Here is a 20395-nt window from a genome sequence, read left to right on the forward strand (position 1 = left end):
AGCCACCACACTGATGAAAGAGGAGCTGCCCCCAGCACAGAGACCCGCAGAGAGCACCGCTGCCACAAATGAGGTAATAGGGGGATACTCCACTTACACCTTCCCTGTGAGATGCCCCCTCCCTTCATCATCGGGACCACTCCCCCCACCATATGCAGATTGGTCCACACCAACCCTATAAGATGACACCCAGCATATAAGGAGACCCCCGACTTTTAAGAAGATTTTATATTTTAACTGGAGAAGTTGGGGGGTCGTCTTATATGCCCAGTCGTCTTATACACTGGAAAATACAGTATATATACTGAAAGACCATGTGACATTTAGATTGCACACAGGTGGATTTCCTTTCACTAAGCATGTGACTTATGAAGGTAATTGCTTGCATCAGAAATTATTAGGGGCTTCATAGCAAAGAGGGTGAATACATATACCAATTTTTAGGTATTTGAGCCCATAAATTTAATTTATGTCCATATTAGTCTCACTTCACCAACTTAGACTATTTAATGCTGAAGCATTAAGCACAATTCGAATTACAAAATTTTTTAAACACAGGTAGCAATGTAACAGAATAGGTAAAAGGCCAAGGGGGGAAATATTTTCACAAGCCACTGTATTTGTAGATAGGGGGTTACAGGTTCTGTTTTGTAGCTTTATATTTGTCACAACTCATTTTTGGAGTCATGACAGCTCTGGTTCTGCTTTAATATAAACATGGTATTTACTTTTGACCAGCAATGGTTAATGTCAGTTTCCTTACTGGCAGCTTCTGTGTTGCTGGTCAGCTGATGATGGTGGTGACTACTCCCACCATACTTTAAATAGTCACATGACGCATCAGCTGAATGTTGGTGATAGGGTCAGTCTCTGATAACCAGCTGAGAAGTTGAGTTGGGAGCTCTCTGGTGCCAGCATATATCAACTGCTTTAGTTCCTGGTTCCGTATCCTCTGTTGTGTGGAGCTTGCAGTCGAAGCTTGAAAGCTAAGTTTTCTTGTTCCCTATCTTTGTCTGACTCATGCTTGTCAATACACCCTGTGTTTACACCATTTGCAGTGGTGATTCTAGCGTCCTTGCTGACCAGTACACTGTCAAGTGTAAAGTGTATTGACAGCTAGGGACTAGGCACCTGACGGCAGTGGTGTGAAAGACCCACACAGGGCATTAGGGGAGCTTAAGGATAGGCACAGGCTGTGTTAGGAGGTGCCCCATCCCTCGTTCCCTAGTGTTAAGACCTTCCTCTCCCTTTTTCCATCCCGTTGTTGGTGTTTGTTGTGCTGTCCGCTTGACCGATCCTTGTGGGTCATGACAAATATTATTTTACTTTACCAAAATATTATTTATTATTATTTATGTATTTAATGAATAATTCAATTAAATATTAATTTATATTTGGTTATATTTACATTTATTTATGGTATGTATATTTGTACTACATCTTTTTTTTTATTTTTTTTTATCGTAAAGCTTTATAACAGTTTTCCTATGCTGATACACTGGCTTCCAGGAGCTCACCACAAAATTTTTGCCAACCTCAGAGAGTTTCACGCCTTTTTAGAGTCAACATTTACTAAACAGAGAAAAGAACTGGATAAGAATGACCAGCGCAATCTAATCGATGCCTACCTAACCAAGCAGCAAGAGGTATTTTAATTGATCAACTTAGAATTAAAAAATAAATTATTTACGACCGGTAGAGGGAAAATTAAACTATTTTAGTACATGCGCATGTTTGTTTTAGCGGTAAAAATCAAGTTTTACTAGTGAATAACGCTTCAGGAAACACGCCTTCTAAGGGAAGTTTTTGCAGGAGGTTTTCATTTATTGAACCAGTTTTAAAGAGTTTTTGTAGCCTTCTGAAAAATATTTTTTTCCTTATGCATTTTTTGATGCCTTTTCATTGGGCAATGCTGAGTTTGGCCTAGAATCAAACAGGAGCTTCTGCGAAGAATTGTCATGCACTTTCCTTTTCCCACCAAGCAATTTTCACAAGCTAAAGAGGGAAAAAAATACTTTCAAAACTTCTCATATCTGCAGAAAAATGAATTAACATTGAAATAAAAAGGAGGAGTCTTTCAAGTGTTTTTCAAGGTATTTTTATGGTGTTTTTTGGAGAACATCTGTGCAACATATCTTAGTTTACACATAGTCTTAGACTTCTCTCCTTGGTTTAACTTGTACTTTACATCCAAGTCGAGTCCTACTTTTTCTGTCATCTGCAATAAGGTAATAACTGTATGACGTGATCAACATTTACAGGGAAAGCCGGAATCAACTCAGTTTTATCACAATGAGAACCTGATTGCTCTAGTGGCCGATCTGTTCATTGCTGGAATGGAAACCACATCAACTACATTGAGATGGGGTCTTCTGCTCATGATGAAATATCCAGAAGTTCAAGGTAAGATTCGAGGTTACACCAATCAAAGGGGTTTTTTTTTTGCCTAACTTTACCTGTGTGTCAAAACTCAATATCTGATTTAGAATCAATAGTAATCTCTCTTTTGTGTGTGTGTGTGTTTGGAATCCTGTATTCTACACAAAAGTGTTAAAAGCTTTTGTCTAGTAGCTAAAGTGGTCTTAGGGTTTGACTGGATTTAATGAAGAGCAAATTTCTAGAAAATTGATTTGACAGATTCACTGGAATTCAACAGGCAGATTTAATTTTGTCCAAATAAATTGCCATTAGTGGTGGAAGGGGTTACAAAATAAAAGATTTACACTCACTGGTCCTCACCTGTTCGGAGGCATTTGCCACCATAGCTCCAATCTTCTGCTTTTGTTTTCTTTTCTACCATCACTCCTTTGAGATTGGATCATATAAACTCGTTAGGCCAATCGCAGGAGTGACATAAGAACATAAGACCAGTGAGGATGACCGGAGGTGTCTTGGTGAAGGAGGTAGAACTGTCCAGAAAAGTTGATTATAAAAATTTTTTGTTGTTGTAATCTTGCCTTTGAATTTGTGTAAATTGAATGTCAAAAAAAAAAGTCTGCGTTCTGTCAAATCCTAATTTTTAGGGGAATTCATAATGAATTTGATAAGTTATGAATCGATATGCTCATGTCTACTGAGGTTTCTCGAATCTATCAGAGAAAATTATTCTGAGGTCCAAAATCCACTTGTACGGAACATGTGATAATGCTACCATAGTATATTTATGAGCTTGGGTCCAGGAGTATCTTGTGGTTTCCTTTAATCTGTTTATGTAGGAAGTCCATCTCATGCAGACAGAACCTTTTTTTTACCTTCTCTAACAGAAAAAGTCCAAAAAGAAATTGAGCGAGTGATCGGATCTGCTCAACCTCATGTGGAGCATAGGAAACAAATGCCGTATACGGACGCCGTCATTCATGAGATTCAGAGGTTTGGTGATATTGTGCCGGGTAATGTCCCTCATGTTGCTTCTGAAGATGTCAAATTTAGAGGGTATTTTATACCAAAGGTGAGGATTGTGTTCGTCAATATGCCATATGTGTGTGAGTTTTGGCTTTTTAAGGCTCTGTTCACATATGATTTCATAGTCACCGCTATATTTTCTGGCCAACATTGTGCATCATATAGTGTAGTGTTATTTCTGCCATCACAATGGTTTTACCTAAAGTGCCACCATTAAACTCAATGGATGGGGTTTCCAGATGGGTATTTGGATCCATCTTACTGATACCCAAAATCGCTCCTGGTCTTCTGAGCAAGACTTAGATTTCCATGGTACAATATTTGTTTTAAGAGACCTTGAACTGGTGAAGTTGTAAATACATTTTCTCTCATGACTTTTCCTCACAGGGCACTGTTGTTGTCCCATTGCTGCACTCTGTACTGAGAGATAAAACTTGTTTTGAGAAAGCTGATGAGTTTTATCCAGAACATTTTCTTGACTCCAGTGGAAACTTTTTGAAGAACGAGGCCTTCATACCATTCTCACTAGGTAATAACAATCCGAGGTTTGGATGAGAAATGCATTTAAATCAATTTAGGGAACTTTTGTGTGTGAAGCTGCAATGGATGGGAGACAGTCATTAGGTAAATGTCATGGACTTTTCCACCAGATAATAATGGAGTGCAGTCTCTTCTTCCTAAGACTGGGGGAACTGTATGCTGAGCTTTAGTTGCACAGGTTACTCAACAAAAATTACTTACTTGACATCTGATGGCCTCTTCATTTTCAGCAGCACATTTCCCCATGTACAGAGGTGATGTGCTGCCAACAAATGTCAAGATAATTAATAATGAGTAAATTGCACTAAGGCTTGTTTGGTCCTCATAGAGTATTTATTGGTCTGAGGGCCTCTATTGAGGGCTGGTTGACCTTTTTCATTTCAGCAATACTGCTGTAACTAGGGAGTCTGTCACTCCATTTTTGGTCTATCAGCTGCGGCCACCGCCATCAGGGGATTATCTACAGCATTCTGTTTGAGACAAACACCCAAAATTTCATCAAAAAGTGTATTTTTTTTTCAAAGAAGATGGCCAGTATGCAAAATATAAAGTGAAACCAGCTTCTGCAATGACGTGAAATGAGAATCTCGGCTCAGGTAGCTGTCTCAGGTGTCTTTTCAGTGTTTAATTCTGAGATCCTAACCGAAAACTCAGCTGCAGTAATGGACATATCCATCATAAAGCAGGTCAGAGTAATGTGGAGAGGACTCAGTAGCTGTGTTTTCGCCACTTGGCGGTTATGACAGCTGCACTACATAGCTAGAATCTGTCTCCAAAAGCAATGGCTGGAGCTGATGTCCGATTGCTTCTGTTAACCATTTAGATGCTACTGTCAATCTCTAACAGCATCACTAAAATGGATCGGGTGCTGGTGCATGCGCATGGGCTCCAACACGCCACCTCATAATGTGATGCCAGAGTAATGATGGGTTGCCATGGCAACTGGGTGCCCATTAAAGGCACCATCATAGGAGGCTGAGATTTGCCCTATATATTGCAGTACTATAGTATTGCAGTATATAGAACAAGTGAGTAGGCGACTGCAGGTTTGCACCACAAAAAGCAAAATAATTCCTGCTTATTCTTAAATAATTAGCTAAAATATTATATAATTTTGTGATGATACAAATCACAAATCACTATTCCCAGAATTGTATTGATTTTCACAATGCTCAGTAAATGCATACTTATTTTTAATATTAAAATTAAGCCCAACTTAAACATTCTTTCTTGTAGCTTTTTGTATTTTGTCTTCTCTATCTGCCTCTCTTTGTTTCCATCTTCATACTGAATGGGAAGTCCTATTATTATCTTCTAAAATGGTGTTTCCCAGCAGCACTTGTTTCTCCTCAATGCTGGTGTTGACCTCTCCCCATAATCTAAATGTAAAACTCAATTTCTTGCTCCTGGGCACTCTCTGCTCCTGTACAGTACCATGAATGATTGTATGGTATTACATCTTTATCTGGTTCTAGCAGAGATAAATTCTTCTGCACTTCACACCAGCAGTGTAGAGCTGTGTTTGTTGCATGCTATCGACAGATAAGTTTTGTGCAACTGCATATAACTTTCTACTGATGCTTATATTAGATGATCTTCTGTCATATGAATCAATACAATCATATTTGCAGTTTCACATCACTAGTCTCTCAGCAACAGCAAAGAAACACAGCTCAACTAATCTCTGTCCCTACATACAGTCATCTCTTGCATGCATTATACAGTATCTCTCCACTAAGCCCCCTGTATACAGGGCACCATCTTGAAGTATATCTCACCACTCAGCCCCTAAATACAGATTCCCACCCTATATCTCTACTTTCAACATTCTGCATGCAGAGTCTCATCCTGCATATCTGTCTTCTTAGATTTTCTGCATACAGAGCTCCATCCTGCAGTATATCTCTCCTCTCAGACCCCTGTATACAGAGCTTCATCCTGCAGTATCTCACTTCTCCCTGCTCCCTGTACACTGTCTGTCCCCTCTTAATTACTAGCACACCCACACACTACTGCATACTGCTATGAGATCTTGACAGAGCATGGAGCATCATACATAGGGAGTGATATATAGAAAGGGCAGATTTAAAAATGGCTTATTTTGGCACAAATAAACAAATATATGTGTACATTATTTTAACTCTTTAAAGAATGAATCAGAATTTATGGAAATATAAGAACATGTTAAAACAGTATTAGAAATTATGGACTCATTGTAAAAACAATGTAAAAATTCAAAAAAATTGTGTTAGATTTTGTCTAAGCAACATAGCATTCCTCCAAGAGGAGGATAACTGTTTCAAGTAGCAACTCTAATATTTCTGAGTTCACAATTTTTTATGTAATTCAGTACGGGTCAGGAGACCTGAGGCCAGTCTAAAAATCGCTGTTTAATCTCAAACTTTGGAGTTCAGATGTGTGAAACCAGTCAAAGGCCGGTATCACATGTACATCATTCAATGCCCAAGTCTGGCCTTCGATGACCAGACCAGCAGTGGATATTCTAGCATGAACTCAACTGCTTCATAATGCCTGAGAGTGTTTAGTTTATCTCATTAACACATCGTAGTCCATACACGGACTGTTATTCTTTCTTTTTTTTACATGTGAAACCAGCCTACCAGTGTCTACCTGTTAGAATTCCACAAGAAGGACAATTTTGTTCCAAGATCTAGATTTTGAGGCCTCCTAAAATGTATTTAATTAAAAAACTATGTTATTCTACTGTATATTAACATGTTCTTCTTTTCTTTTTATTTCTAGGAAAGAGAAGTTGTGCTGGAGAAACATTGGCTAAAATGGAGCTCTTTCTGTTCTTCACAACATTATTACAAAACTTTACGTTCCAGGCCCCTCCTGGGGCAAAATTGGACCTCACACCTTGGCAGGGGACTACAAACGCTCCTCAAACACATGAAATCTGTGCCATACCTCATTGAAGCATTTTCTTTAAAAAACAGTCTGTCTCAGTAATTTCAAAAAGCCGAAGCAAACAACCAACAGTGATGATTTGTCCTTGGGATAATCCATCAATGTTGGAAATTGGAGTCTGTCATCTGGGAAATTCACATTTCAGTAGAATGTATCTAATAGTTCCACAGCTTTGTTAGTGTATCTATTGCCTCACACCTGTACCTGCTGATGAGCTTTGGCACCAGTGGATGTCTTTGTGCCAACCCCACCTTTGTTCTTGGATGAGCACTATAGGAGACAATGGAGCACAATTGCTTATTTGTTACTTGATATGGCCCCATGTCTTGTAACCCCATCAATTACTGACGGATGGCTCATCTTATATAATTTTCCCAGAAATGTCTTAAATTGTTTAACGGTTATGTGAACATGGATAATTTCATATGGAATAAAGCAGATATGTTTTAGATTTTTGTGCCTTTCACTTTGAAGTATTATCAGCATATATTTCGGACTGTGAAGTGAAGGGGGAATATCTTTAGATCATATGATTACCTAAAGTCTAACCTTAGGATGTCCATGAATAAAGGAATGGTGACTGAGGATCTGAGATCCATCATCCCTGCTGACCAGCTACACAAGGGAGCCCATGGATCTTTTACCCTTTCCAATCTCTACATATAATCTTGTGGTTGGGTACTATAAATGACCGCTGATATATCCCATTTGTATGCACGCAACTGAGAAGCAATACGAGACACAGCCAAAGTTTTATGTATGTCACTGTCTGGCAGTAAACAATGATAGAGGTCCTTCATTCCATTCATAAATTGAGACTTTAATTGGTAAAACTCCCACAAAGCAAACAGTGATGGTCGGTCATAAGAATAAAACCGCACATGAGTGAATCAACTCATACCAAATCAAATTCATTACAAATTTACCCCCAAATTAAGATTTGCCTTAAACTGATTTGAGTAGCACAAATTCCAGTAAAAAAAGGGGACAGCCAGTAAGGATTGGGAAGGAGTAAAAATATATTTTAAATACACGTCTCCTGAGTCCTGATCTCTCTCCACACCTGCCCCGCTGCTACCCTTCCTTTGATCAGCTCCTGAATCTTCTCTTTTTTATCTTCTTCAGTTTTTGAGTCTCCAGTGCTGATGTTCTTCACTAGACCCTACTTGATCATGCAGGGTGCGCAACAACAACATGCATTTCACATCATGTGGGGCACAATATGTCATTGATATTAATAATATACATCACAGCCAGTATGATGACATGCAGCCTAGTGAAGAATGGCAACATTCGAGGTTGGGAATCAGAAAAAAAGAGAGAAGACAATAGAGATTAGAGAGGAGACAATTAGAGGACCAGTGAAAGAGATAGGTGATAATGAGGGTCATATTGGTAAAGGCAATAATAACCTCATATATGGAATATCTGTTCGCTTGTTGGTTGGTTTTAAATCTACTAACATACAAAAGACCCTCTAAAACTAATATTTATTACACATGCATTGAAAAGGATAAAAAATCCTGAAGGACAATACATGCAAACATCAAAAGGAAAAAAATATATAAGGATAAAGAATTGCTACCACAGCCCTTCAAAGGAACCTGTTCTGTTGCCTGCCTATCAGCGGAGGTTGGCACCCTATAACATACAACAATGCTGCCCCCACCATATTAACCCTCGTTATATTTGCAGATTTCTATCAAGCCTCCTGATGAGCTAGTAGGTGAAATGCATAGAGGCAGATCGGCATCTTTTTATCATTAAATTATTAAGTACTACCTTTCTAGTGGCTTACCTTATGCACTTTGTAAGGACCTGCTCCATTTCAGGTAAACTTTATAGTGATTTTGCATCATTAATGTGTCACTGTCTTTTGATAGAGCCAGGGCTGCCTAGGGACAAACAGGGATAGTCCACGTTGAGCGAGGGCACCAAATAGCTTATATAGGGTGCCAACCTCCGCTGACAGGAAGGTGACAGTCTAGTAGGTGACTCCTAGGGCGAGGTATTTCACACATAGGTTTTTCACTGATAAATTTTATTGATTATCACTAACTGCTCTCATTAGCTTCTTCCATCCAATTTGATTATTACTCTCAACTATGTCCATGGGGCCATATATTCTATGGATTGACAGACAGGTAAACATGCAAATAAAGTTTCTTGATGTGAGACAGGTAAACATGACAGTACAATGTTTACAATTAGCTTGTCCGCCACTCTTGTGACGTGTTACAACTGACCAAGGCACAAACACATCAAGACCAACGCTGGTAAAAGGAGGGTCTGTGCTGGGTCTATCTGCTGGTAGGTCAGCCATCTTTTGGGTCTTAGTCGAACCACGAAGCTTACGTCAGGTAATGCATTTGTAGATGACACTACTGATGAGTTTCTTTGCACCGACAATCCACAGGTCAGCAGTTCTGATGGCTCTTTCTGTAAATAGTCTTCTTTGGTGTTTGACCAGATTGTGGTAGTGTTGTGCGATTAAGTAGGCAACATGACATTTTCCGGGAATGATAAGAGGGAATTTCTCCTCAAACTCCATTTTAGCTTCTTTGAGTCGGCCTCCTACTCTCAGCAGGTCATTGTTGTCGATGAATAGGTCGAGTTTTCTCAATGCGCTCCTCGCTGGTATTGGAGCTGTCAGGAACATCGCACTGCACTTGCTCACTGAGCCAGTGCGCGTGTCCTGAGTACAAAGTCTGTGCACAGAGATACCTGTGGAGCGGGGTCTCAATAGTGACAATACATGCTCCAAGCTTATAGGACCTGAAGCATGTGACTGCTGGGGGTGTGGCCTCAGCACCAAAGAGCCAGGAGCTGCAGGGAAACTCCTAGAAAGGTAACTACTGGACAATGTAACCAAGGGGCATAGACAGAAACCAGATCAAGCCAGGTCAAAGCACGAGATAGCAATACAGTACCAAAGGGTTAGACAGAATGGATAGTCAGGATGTAGCAATAGATCAGAAAACCAGAACAGGCAATAGACGGTACGATAGGGACAAACTAACAGAGTAACAATAGCCAAGCCAGGAGGTCAGAACCAGAAATGACAATAGTGTCAAAATGATAAACGGAGTACAGAGTGAGGGAATGGACCGGGTTATACACGGGAAGCAAACAAGCAACGCAGAATACACGCACACCAGGGGTCAGACACACCAGAACAACAGTATAGCTGACAGAGAACACTGGTAAAGAGTGAGTATAAATACCCCTCCCAGATGAAGAAAGAGGCCACGAACCCTTAACCCTGTGAGTGCAGGGCAAGAACCCTGTTCAAACTATGACAGTACCCCCTCTTAACGGGGTCCACTGGACCCCCAGGCTTGTCTGGGTATCTGGCGTGGAAAGCCCGCACCAGACGATCAGCATGCACCGAACTGGCCGGAATCCATGACCGATCCTCCAGAGAGTACCCCTTCCAGTGTATCAGATACTGGAGTCTCTGGCGCACCCACCGGGAGTCAACAATGCGCCCTACTTCATACTCCAGCTGCCCCTCTATCAGCACTGGTGGAGCATTTGATGAGGGATCCTCTCTCACTGTCCCCACAGGCTTTAACAGGGACCAGTGGAAGACATCAGAAATTTTAAAGCAGGTGGGCAGCTGCAGACAGTAGGCTACTGCGTTAACAACCTCCACAACTTTGTATGGGCCAATAAATTTTGGGCCCAGCTTTATAGATGGTATCTTAAGCTTCATATTGCAGGTGGATAGCCACACCTTCTCCCCTACTGCAAATGCTGGACCTGACCCCCTCCTCCTGTAAGCAAACCGCTTATAGTTTTCCTGGGCCTTGGAAATATTCCTCTTAATCTCCCTCCAAAGCATTCTAAGACGTTGTGTCGCACCCTCAGCTCCAGGACAACCTGAATCCATGCGGGAAAACCCTCCAAAATGTGGGTTAAACCTATAGTTGATCTGAAAGGGAGACTTCCCAGTAGATTGATTCACACGACCGTTGAATGCAAACTCTGCCATGGACAATACCTCACACCAGTCCTTCTGCCTGGAAGAGGCCAAGCATCTCAGAATCTGCTCCAACGATTGGTTCGTGCGCTCCATCTGTCCATTAGACTCTGGGTGGTAGGCAGAGGAGAAGGACAACGAAATCCCCAGCTTTTTGCAAAAAGCCCTCCAGAACCTGGCTACAAACTGTACCCCTCTGTCTGACACCACATTCATAGGCACTCCATGCAACTGAATAATGTGCTGCATAAATAAACGGGCCAGGGTTTCAGCAGATGGTAACGCGGGGAGAGGTACAAAGTGGGCTTGTTTTGAAAATGTCAGGAACACCGCACTGTACTAGCTCACTGAGCCAGTGCGCGTGTCCTGAGTGTCAGGATCCTGTCAGCGCCGGCGTGCAGCCTCCACTGAGCAGGGACTCACCCTCAATGTAGGGGTACCGGGGTCAGATACAGCCAGAAAGTACCGATGCACAGGACCTGCGGATGCTGAAGTTTAGCAAGCAGACACGGGACCTATGGTCATGTGAATGGTCATGTGACTGCAAGGGGGTGGGGCTTAGCATCCTGCACACAGAGAAGGAAGAGAACTCAGAGTCAGGCAAAGCAGAGGTCAGGCACCATACAGACCAGCGAGGTACAGGAGGGACAAACAGACGGGAGGTCAGACAAAGCCAAAGGTCATACACAAGATCTCAGTACAGTACCAGGGAGGAGACAGAACGGATAATCAGGGCCAAGCAGAGATCAAAACCAAAAAGACATAGAAGGTACCAAGCAGAATCCAAAGCGATATCCAGAGAACAGACCGAGTCATACACAGAGAATCAAGCAACTAGAACACAGCACTAACACACTCAGGGGTCACCACACAATGCCAAGGGCAAGAGTATAACTGACAGGGATGGGAGCGTACTGAGGCTATAAGAAGCCTCCCCCAGAACCAGGGAGAGGCCACAATCATAGCCCCAGGTGTGCAGGTAAGCCTGCACCGGGATCACAACCTTTAACCCCAGAAATGCCAGTCATCAGCACTGGTTCCAGACATTAACCCCACATGTGCGAGTCAAACCAGCACTGAGATCATGACAGAAAACCTATCCACCACCACCCATATCACCGAGTTGCCCCTGGAAGGAGGAAGATTTGTGATAAAATCCATGGACAAATGTGTCCATGGTCTATCCGGAATTGGCAAAGGCATCAACTCCCCGGCCGGCTGGACCTAAGAACTTTTAGAACGAGCGCACACCCCACATGCAGTCACAAACTTTTTAATATCTGTTACCATACAGGGCCACCAGAAACCCCTCGCAATTGCCCCCCCGGGTAGCTGAAATCTCAGGGTGAGCACGCAACATAGAATCGTGAAATTCCTGCATAAGTCCAAGATGGAAACGTTCTGGTACAAAAAATTTACCTGGTGGTTTACCACCCGGAGTCTGAGCCTGGGCCTCCAAAATCTCTCTCTATAACTCAGATGAGATTTCGGCCACCACTACTCCTGGCTGAAGAATGGATGAGGGAGGTTCTGGAGGGGACACCGAATCAAAGTTTTGGGATAAGGCATCAGCCTTTATGTTTTTAGATCCCGGGCGAAATGTGATGGTAAACTGAAATCGAGAAAATAAAAGTGCCCACCGAGCCTGTCTGGGGGTCAATCTCTTGGCAGACTCGATATAGGCCAAATTTTTGTGATCAGTGATGACTGTAATGGGATGAATAGCCCCCTCCAGGAAATGCCTCCATTCTTCTAAAGCCAACTTTACCGCCAACAACTCTCTATTGCCGACATCGTAATTTCTCTCGGCAGAGGAAAATTTTTTAGAGAAGAAGGCGCAAGGCCACAGATTAGTAAGGGTAGGAGGGCCCTGAGACAAAACTGCCCCCACTCCTACTTCCGAGGCGTCAACCTCCACGATAAAAGGTCTTGACGGGTCGGGTTGTACCAATACAGGGGCTGAAGAAAAACACTTTTTTAATGTCATGAATGAATTTTTTGCAGCTACAGACCAATTTTTTACATCAGCTCCCTTGAGAGTGAGGTCCGTTAGAGGCTTTACCACCTGCGAGAAGCCCTTAATAAATTTCGTATAAAAGTTATCAAAGCCTAAAAATTGCTGCTACCCTTTCAAGTCATGAGGCTGCACCCAATCTGTAACAGCCTGGACCTTCTTAGGATCCATGCGGAAGCCCTCCCCTGACACAATCAACCCCAGAAAGGATACTTCTTGCATGAAAAATGAGCATTTTTTCAACTTGGCATACAAATGATTCTCCCTCAGCCTCAGGAGAACCATCTGCAAATGGTGCAAGTGAGATTGACTGTCCACCGAGTACACCAGAATGTCATCCAAATAGATGACCACAAAACAACCAATTAAATACAGACAAAATTACTTTAATAAAATTCTGAAAAACAGCAGGAGCGTTGGTGAGACCAAAGGGCATAACCAAGTTTTTGAACAGCCCTTCAGTCGTCAGGAATGCTGTTTTCCATTCGTCCCCTTCCCGGACTCTTATAAGGTTGTATGCCCCACGCAAATCCAGTTTAGAGAACCACTTGGCCCCGGTGACTGGGTTACATAGATCAGGAAATAGGAGGAGAGGGTATGTATTTTTCACAGTAATTGTGTTTAATTCCCGAAAGTCGAGGCACGGCAGCAAACCACCATCTTTTTTCTTAACAAAAAAGAAGCCCGCCGCCACAAGTGAAACAGAAGGCCTAATATGCCCTCTGCGGAGACTCTCGGTAATGTACTCCTTCAGAGCTAGACGTTCGGGCCCGGACAAATTGAACAGGCAAGCCTTGGGTAACTTGGCTTCAGGGACTAGATTAATGGCACAATCAAAGGGTCTATATGGTGGTAGCACCTCAGCCTCACTTTCAGAAAATACGTCTTCAAAATCTTTCAGGTACTCCAGAATACCTTCCAGATCGACAGATGACACTGACACAGATTTTACTGGGGTGACAAGAGTTGTCAAGTTACAACATAGACCGTTAGCCATACAACCCCACTGAATGATCTCCCCCGTGACCCAGTCCATAGTAGGATTGTGACATTGAAGCCAAGGCATACCCAGTATCAGTCCAGCCGGCAGATTATTTAGAACAAAACACCTTACCTTTTCGCTGAAAGTGGGTTCCACTCACGTGGAAAAATTATCAGCCATGAAACAAATTCCCTCCTTGGTGATAGGAGAAGAATCAATTAACACAATTTTAACAGGATCTTTTAACCTGACTGTCCCTATCTTATGAAAAGTCACAACTTTGGCATCGATCAGATTAATAGAAGAGCCACAGTCAACAAAGGCGGTAGTTCCAACCGGACCGCCTGTAAGTTCTAGTTCCAACGGAAGCAGAATTTTAGTAAGTGAGGAAAAGGGTACCTGGGAGTCTGGGCAACCTCCTCGATTGTTACCCAGACTCAGTCATTTTCCTGACAGCTTCACGGAAGAAGGGCAAGAAGGACAGTTCCTTCTCCAATGTCCAGCGGATCCACAGTAAAAGCAAAATTGGTTGTTTCTACGGTGTCTCCTCTCTTTTTCCTCCAATGACGTGGCACCAACCTCCATGGGCTCAGGACTAGATGCAGAGTCTCTCAGATTGGAGAATAAAGGGGTCTCCTGCAGCATGACCCCTCTTCCCTGCAGCCCACAGTCCATGCGGACAGCCTTGATCATAGCGTCCTCCAAAGAATCCGGTGGAGAATGAAGGGCTAGGGCATCTTTCAAATGTTCAGACAGGCCTCTACAGAACAAACCCTGGAGGGCAGCATCATCCCAGGAGACCTCCGCTGCCCAGCGTCTGAACTCAGAGCAGAACCATTCAGCAGAGTGCCTCCCCTGTGTCACACTCATCAACATATCCTCTGTCAGATTCACTCTATCAGGCTCATCATAAATGTGCCCCAGAGCCTCAAAGAACAAATTGACAGACATACGTTCAGGAGCAGAGGAAGAGAGAGTGAAAGCCCATGCCTGTGGAGCCCCCCGAAGTAGGGAAATGACGACCCCCACCCTCTGGAACTCATCCCCAGAGGAGCGGGGCCTCAGAGAAAAAAAAAGCTTGCATCCTTCTTTGAACGACCTGAACACTCTCTTATCACCTGAGAAAGGGTCAGGCAATTTGACCGGAGATTCAGGGGATACCAATGACACATCTCTATCCCCAGCACTAGTAGTCCCTCCAGTGACAGCCGCCTGCACAGTATCCACCAACTGTTGCTGGGTATGCGCCATCATGCGCTGTTCCATATAAAGTTTGTGGAACATTTGGGTCAAGTGCTTGACCTGATCAGCCAAAGCTTGTATGGGATCCATGAGGATAACACACTTTTTTTTTTCCCTTCAGAGGAAGAAATACTGAAATGGTCAGCTATAATGTCAGGAACATCGCACTGCACTTGCTCACTGAGCCAGTGCGCGTGTCCTGAGTACAAAGACTGTGCACAAAGATACCTGTGGAGCGGGGTCTCAGTGGTGACAATGCATGCTCCAAACTCACAGGACCTGAAGCATGTGACTGCTGGGGGCATGGCCTCAGCGCCACAGAGCCAGGAGCTGCAGGGAAACTCCTAGAAAGGTAACTACTGGACAATGTAACCAAGGGGCATAGCAGAAACCAGATCAAGCCGGGTCAAAGTACGAGATAGCAATACAGTACCCAAGGGTTAGACAGAATGGATAGCAAACTGTAACGGAGTAATGATAGCCAAGCCAGGAGGTAAGAACCAGAAAAGACAATAGTGTCAAAACGAGAAACGGAGTACAGAGTGAGGGAACGGACCGGGTCATACATAGGAAGCAAACAAGCAACGCAGAATACACGCACACCAGGGGTCAGACACTACAGAACAACAGTATAGCTGACAGAGAACCCTGGTAAAGAGTGAGTATAAATACACCCCCCAGATCCAGAAAGAGGCCACGAACACTTAACCCTGTGAGTGCAGGGCAAGAACCCTGTTCAAACCATGACAGTACCCCCCTCTTAACAGGGGTCCACTGGACCCCCGGGCTTGTCTGGGTATCTGGCGGGGAAAGCCCGCACCAGACGATCAGCATGCACCGAACTGGCTGGAACCCATGACCGATCCTCCAGAGAGTACCCCTTCCAGTGTATCCGGCGCACCCAGCGGGAGTTGACAATGCGCCCTACTTCATACTCCAGCTGCCCCTCTACCAGCACTGGCGGAGCATTTGATGAGGGATCCTCTCTCACCGTCCCCACAGGCTTTAACAGGGACCTGTGGAAGACATCAGAAATTTTAAAGGAGGTGGGCAGCTGCAGTCGGTAGGCTACTGGGTTAACAACCTCCACAACTTTGTATGGGCCAATAAACTTGGGGCCCAGCTTTATAAATGGTATCTTAAGCTTGATATTGCAGGAGGATAGCCACACCTTCTCCCCTACTGCAAATGCTGGACCTGACCCCCTCCTCCTGTCAGCAAAAAGCTTATATTTTTCCTGGGCTTTGGAAATATTCCTCTGAACCTCCCTCCAAAGAATTCTAAGACGTTGTGTCGCACCCTCAGCTCCAGGACAACCTGAATCCATGCGGGAAAACTCTCCAAAATGTGGGTTAAACCTATAGTTGATCTGAAAGGGAGACTTCCCAGTAGATTGACTCACATGACCGTTGAATGCAAACTCTGCCATGGGCAATACCTCACACCAGTCCTCCTGCCTGGAAGAGGCCAAGCATCTCAGAATCTGCTCCAACGATTGGTTCGGGCGCTCCGTCTGTCCATTAGACTCAGGGTGGTAGGCAGAGGAGAAGTACAACGAAATCCCCAGCTTTTTGCAAAAAGCCCTCCAGAACCTGGCTACAAACTGTACCCCTCTGTCTGACACCACATTAATAGGCACTTCATGCAACCGAATAATATGCTGCATAAATAAATGGGCCAGGGTTTCAGCAGATGGTAACGCGGGGAGAGGTACAAAGTGGGCTTGTTTTGAAAACCTATCCACCACCACCCATATCACCGAGTAGCCCCTGGAAGGAGGAAGATTTGTGATAAAATCCATGGACAAATGTGTCCATGGTCTATCCGGAATTGGCAAAGGCACCAACTCCCCGGCCGGCCGGACCTGAGAACTTTTAGAACGAGCGCACACCCCACATGCAGTCACAAACATTTTATTGTCTGTTACCATACAGGGCCACCAGAAACCCCTCGCAATTGCCCCCCGGGTAGCTGCAGTCCCAGGGTGAGCACTCAACATAGAATCGTGAAATTCCTGCATAAGTCCGAGACGGAAACGTTCCGGTACAAACAATTTACCTGGGGGTTTACCACCCGGAGCCTGAGCCTGGGCCTCCAAAATCTCTCTCCGTAACTCAGTTGAGATTTCGGCCACCACTACTCCTGGCTGAAGAATGGAGGAGGGAGGTTCTGGAGGGGACACCGAATCAAAGCTTCGGGATAAGGCATCAGCCTTGATGTTTTTAGATCCCGGCCGAAATGTGATGGTAAACTGAAATCGAGAACAAAAAAAAGCGCCCACCGAGCCTGTCTGGGGGTCAATCTCTTGGCAGACTCGATATAGGCCAAATTTTTGTGATCAGTGATGACTGTAAAGGGATGAATAGCACCCTCCAGGAAATGCCTCCTTTCTTCAAAAGCCAACTTTACCGCCAACAACTCTCTATTGCCGACATCGTAATTTCTCTCGGCAGAGGAAAATTTTTTAGAGAAGAAGGCGCAAGACCTCAGATTAGTAAGGGTAGGAGGGCCCTGTGACAAAACTGCCCCCACCTCTACTTTCGGGCGTCAACCTCCACGATAAAAGGTCTTGACGGGTCGGGTTGTACCAATAAAGGGGCTGAAGAAAAGCACTTTTTTAATGTCATGAATGAATTTTTTGCAGCTACAGACCAATTTTTTACATCAGCTCCCTTGAGAGTGAGGTCCGTTAGAGGTTTTACCACCTGCGAGAAAGTTTGTGGAACATTTGGGTCAAGTGCTTGACCTGATCAGCCAAAGCTTGTATGGGATCCATGAGGATAACACACTTTTTTTTTCCCTTCAGAGGAAAAAAAAACTGAAATGGTCAGCTATAATGTCAGGAACGTCGCATTGCACTTGCTCACTGAGCCAGTGCGCGTCTCCTGAGTACAAAGACTATGCACAAAGATACCTGCGGAGCGGGGTCTCAGTGGTGACAATGCATGCTCCAAGCTCACAGGACCTGAAGCATGTGACTGCTTGGGGCGTGGCCTCAGCACCACAGAGCCAGGAGCTGCAGGGAACTCCTAGAAAGGTAACTACTGGACAATGTAACCAAGGGGCATAGACAGAAACCAGATCAAGCCAGGTCAAAGCACGAGATAGCAATACAGTACCAAAGGGTTAGACAGAATGGATAGTCAGGACATAGCAATATATCAGAAAACCAGAACGGGCAATAGACGGTGCGATAGGGACAAACTGTAACAGAGTAACGATAGCCAAGCCAGGAGGTCAGAACCGGAAAAGACAATAGTGCCAAAACGAGAAACGGAGTACAGAGTGAGGGAACGGACCGGGTCATACACGGGAAGCAAACAAGCAACGCAGAATACTCGCACACCAGGGGTCAGACACACCAGAACAACAGTATAGCTGACAGAGAACCCTGGTAAAGAGTGAGTATAAATACCCCTCCCAGATCCAGAAAGAGGCCATGAACACTTAACCCTGTGAGTGCAGGGCAAGAACCCTGTTCAAACCATGACAGGAGCTTTGTTAATGAGACATTGGATTTCCACAGAGTAGGTTTCTCTTTGAACAGTGAAGATTATGTGGTTTCTGAAAGATTCCAAGTCTGAGGTAACATAGGTGTTTTTACAAAGATGCCACCCTTTACATTTCTCTGTGTCACAAGCTTTGGTGGTCTTGAATGAGCGAGCTATATTAGTAAGGAAGGTAATGGCTCGAATAAGTGACTTCCAACTTGAAAACTTGTCAAATCTGTGAGATCCAAGCTGGATAGCAGTAGTCATTGTATGAAGTGTAGACACCTGAGGGCGGATTTCACCATCTGAGTCCTCTCCCACTAGTTCAAAGGTGTCTGGAAAACGTTCCTCAGTGTACAATAATTTCGGTCCTGAGAGCCATGTTGTTCTTCCTAGTCGACTTGCGTCAACTGCTCTAGTTGCGTGATCTGCAGGATTTTGTTCCGTTGGAATATAATGCCACTGATTTGGATGAACTGATCTCCTAATTCGTAGCACTCTGTCGTTGACATAAACATAGAATCATCTAGTTTCATTGCGGATGTATCCCAGGACTACTTTGCTGTCTGAGTAGAACTTGGCTTGTGTCAGGTCGATATCCAACTCGGATGCGATGAACTCTGCTAATTCTATGGCTAAGACTGCAGCACAAAGCTCTAACCTGGGTATAGTGTGCTCTGGCTGTGGAGCAAGTTTGGCCTTCCCCATAACGAATCCAATGTGGCTCTGACATTTGGAGTCTACAGTTTTGAGATAGGCAGCAGCAGCAATTGCTTTGACAGAAGCATCTGCAAATACATACATTCTTTGGCTTTGTATTTCTGTAGACGGCACAGGGGTGTATGGTCTTGGAACATTCAGGTTGGAGAGAGCTGCTAAAGAATTCTTCCATACTTCCCACTGGATTCTCTTATCAGGTGGCAGAGGTGCACCCCAGTCAGAAGTCTCCTTAGTTACGTCTCTTAGTAAGGCTTTGCCTTGTATAGTGACAGGAGCTGCAAAACCCAAGGACTGGCTGTTGATGGTAGAAAGGACACCTTTGCATGTGAAAGGCTTTTCTTCGTGGCTGACCTGAAAGGTGAAAGTGTCTGACTGTAGATTTCAGAGAAGCCCAAGGCTGTGTTTCATTGGTGTGGGGTCTGACCCCAGGTGCAGGTCTCTGAGACCGTTACACAAGTCTTGTGAAGGGAATGCTTTCATGAGTTCTTGGCTGTTTGAGGCTATTTTGTGAAGCCTGAGGTTAGAGCAAGCAAGCATCTCTTGGGCTGTCCTGAGAAGACTGATAGCATTCTCATTTGAAGGCATGGCTTTCAGACAGTCGTCAACATAAAAGTATTTTTTTATGTATTGTCTGACATCTGATCCGTATTCTGTTTCTCCTTCTTGAGCCAACCTTTTGAGTTGATAAATGGCAACTGCAGGTAAAGGACTATTGCCAAAGATGTGCACTCTCATGCGACACTCTGTGACCTCTTAAGTAGGATCATTGTCTCTGTACCAGAAGAATCTTAGGAAGTTCCTGTCTCTCTCTCTCTCACAAGGAAACAATGGGACATTTGCTGGATGTCAGCAATGAAGGTAATGGAATCCTTGCAGAAGCGCATAAGTACTTCCAGCAGTTTGTTATTGAAGTCTGGTCCTGTCAGTAGAACATAATTTAGGGAGACATCATCAAACTTAGCACTGGAGAAAAACACCACTCTAATCTGACCCGGTTTCTTTGGGTGGTATACTCCAAACATGGGTAGGAACCCAGCATTCTTCAAAGTCTTTGAGAGTGGGAGCTAGCTCTGCATGGCAGTTCTCAAAGA

At 44.0% G+C, this 20395-nt stretch overlaps 2 protein-coding genes across 4 annotated transcripts in view; one reads left to right on the forward strand and one right to left on the reverse strand.

Annotated features, from left to right (window-relative positions):
- LOC141098557 (cytochrome P450 2K1-like) overlaps nt 1-7324 on the forward strand; it is a 68957-nt gene extending 61633 nt beyond the window's left edge. For all 3 annotated transcript variants that reach the window (XM_073586447.1, XM_073586449.1, XM_073586448.1), the window contains exons 6-10: nt 1470-1646; nt 2262-2403; nt 3264-3448; nt 3790-3931; nt 6706-7324. In XM_073586447.1, coding sequence (XP_073442548.1) covers nt 1470-1646; nt 2262-2403; nt 3264-3448; nt 3790-3931; nt 6706-6881 — 822 coding nt within the window. In that variant the 3' untranslated portion in view covers nt 6882-7324. The remainder of the gene's footprint in view (nt 1-1469; nt 1647-2261; nt 2404-3263; nt 3449-3789; nt 3932-6705) is intronic.
- Nucleotides 1-20395, reverse strand: part of LOC141098558 (cytochrome P450 2K6-like) — a 411322-nt gene that overhangs the window by 251441 nt on the left and 139486 nt on the right. The window lies entirely within an intron of this gene.

This window comes from Dendrobates tinctorius, unplaced genomic scaffold (genome assembly GCF_039654945.1).
Source record: "Dendrobates tinctorius isolate UK_male_01 unplaced genomic scaffold, ASM3965494v1 ptg000093l, whole genome shotgun sequence".
Lineage (NCBI taxonomy): Eukaryota > Metazoa > Chordata > Amphibia > Anura > Dendrobatidae > Dendrobates > Dendrobates tinctorius.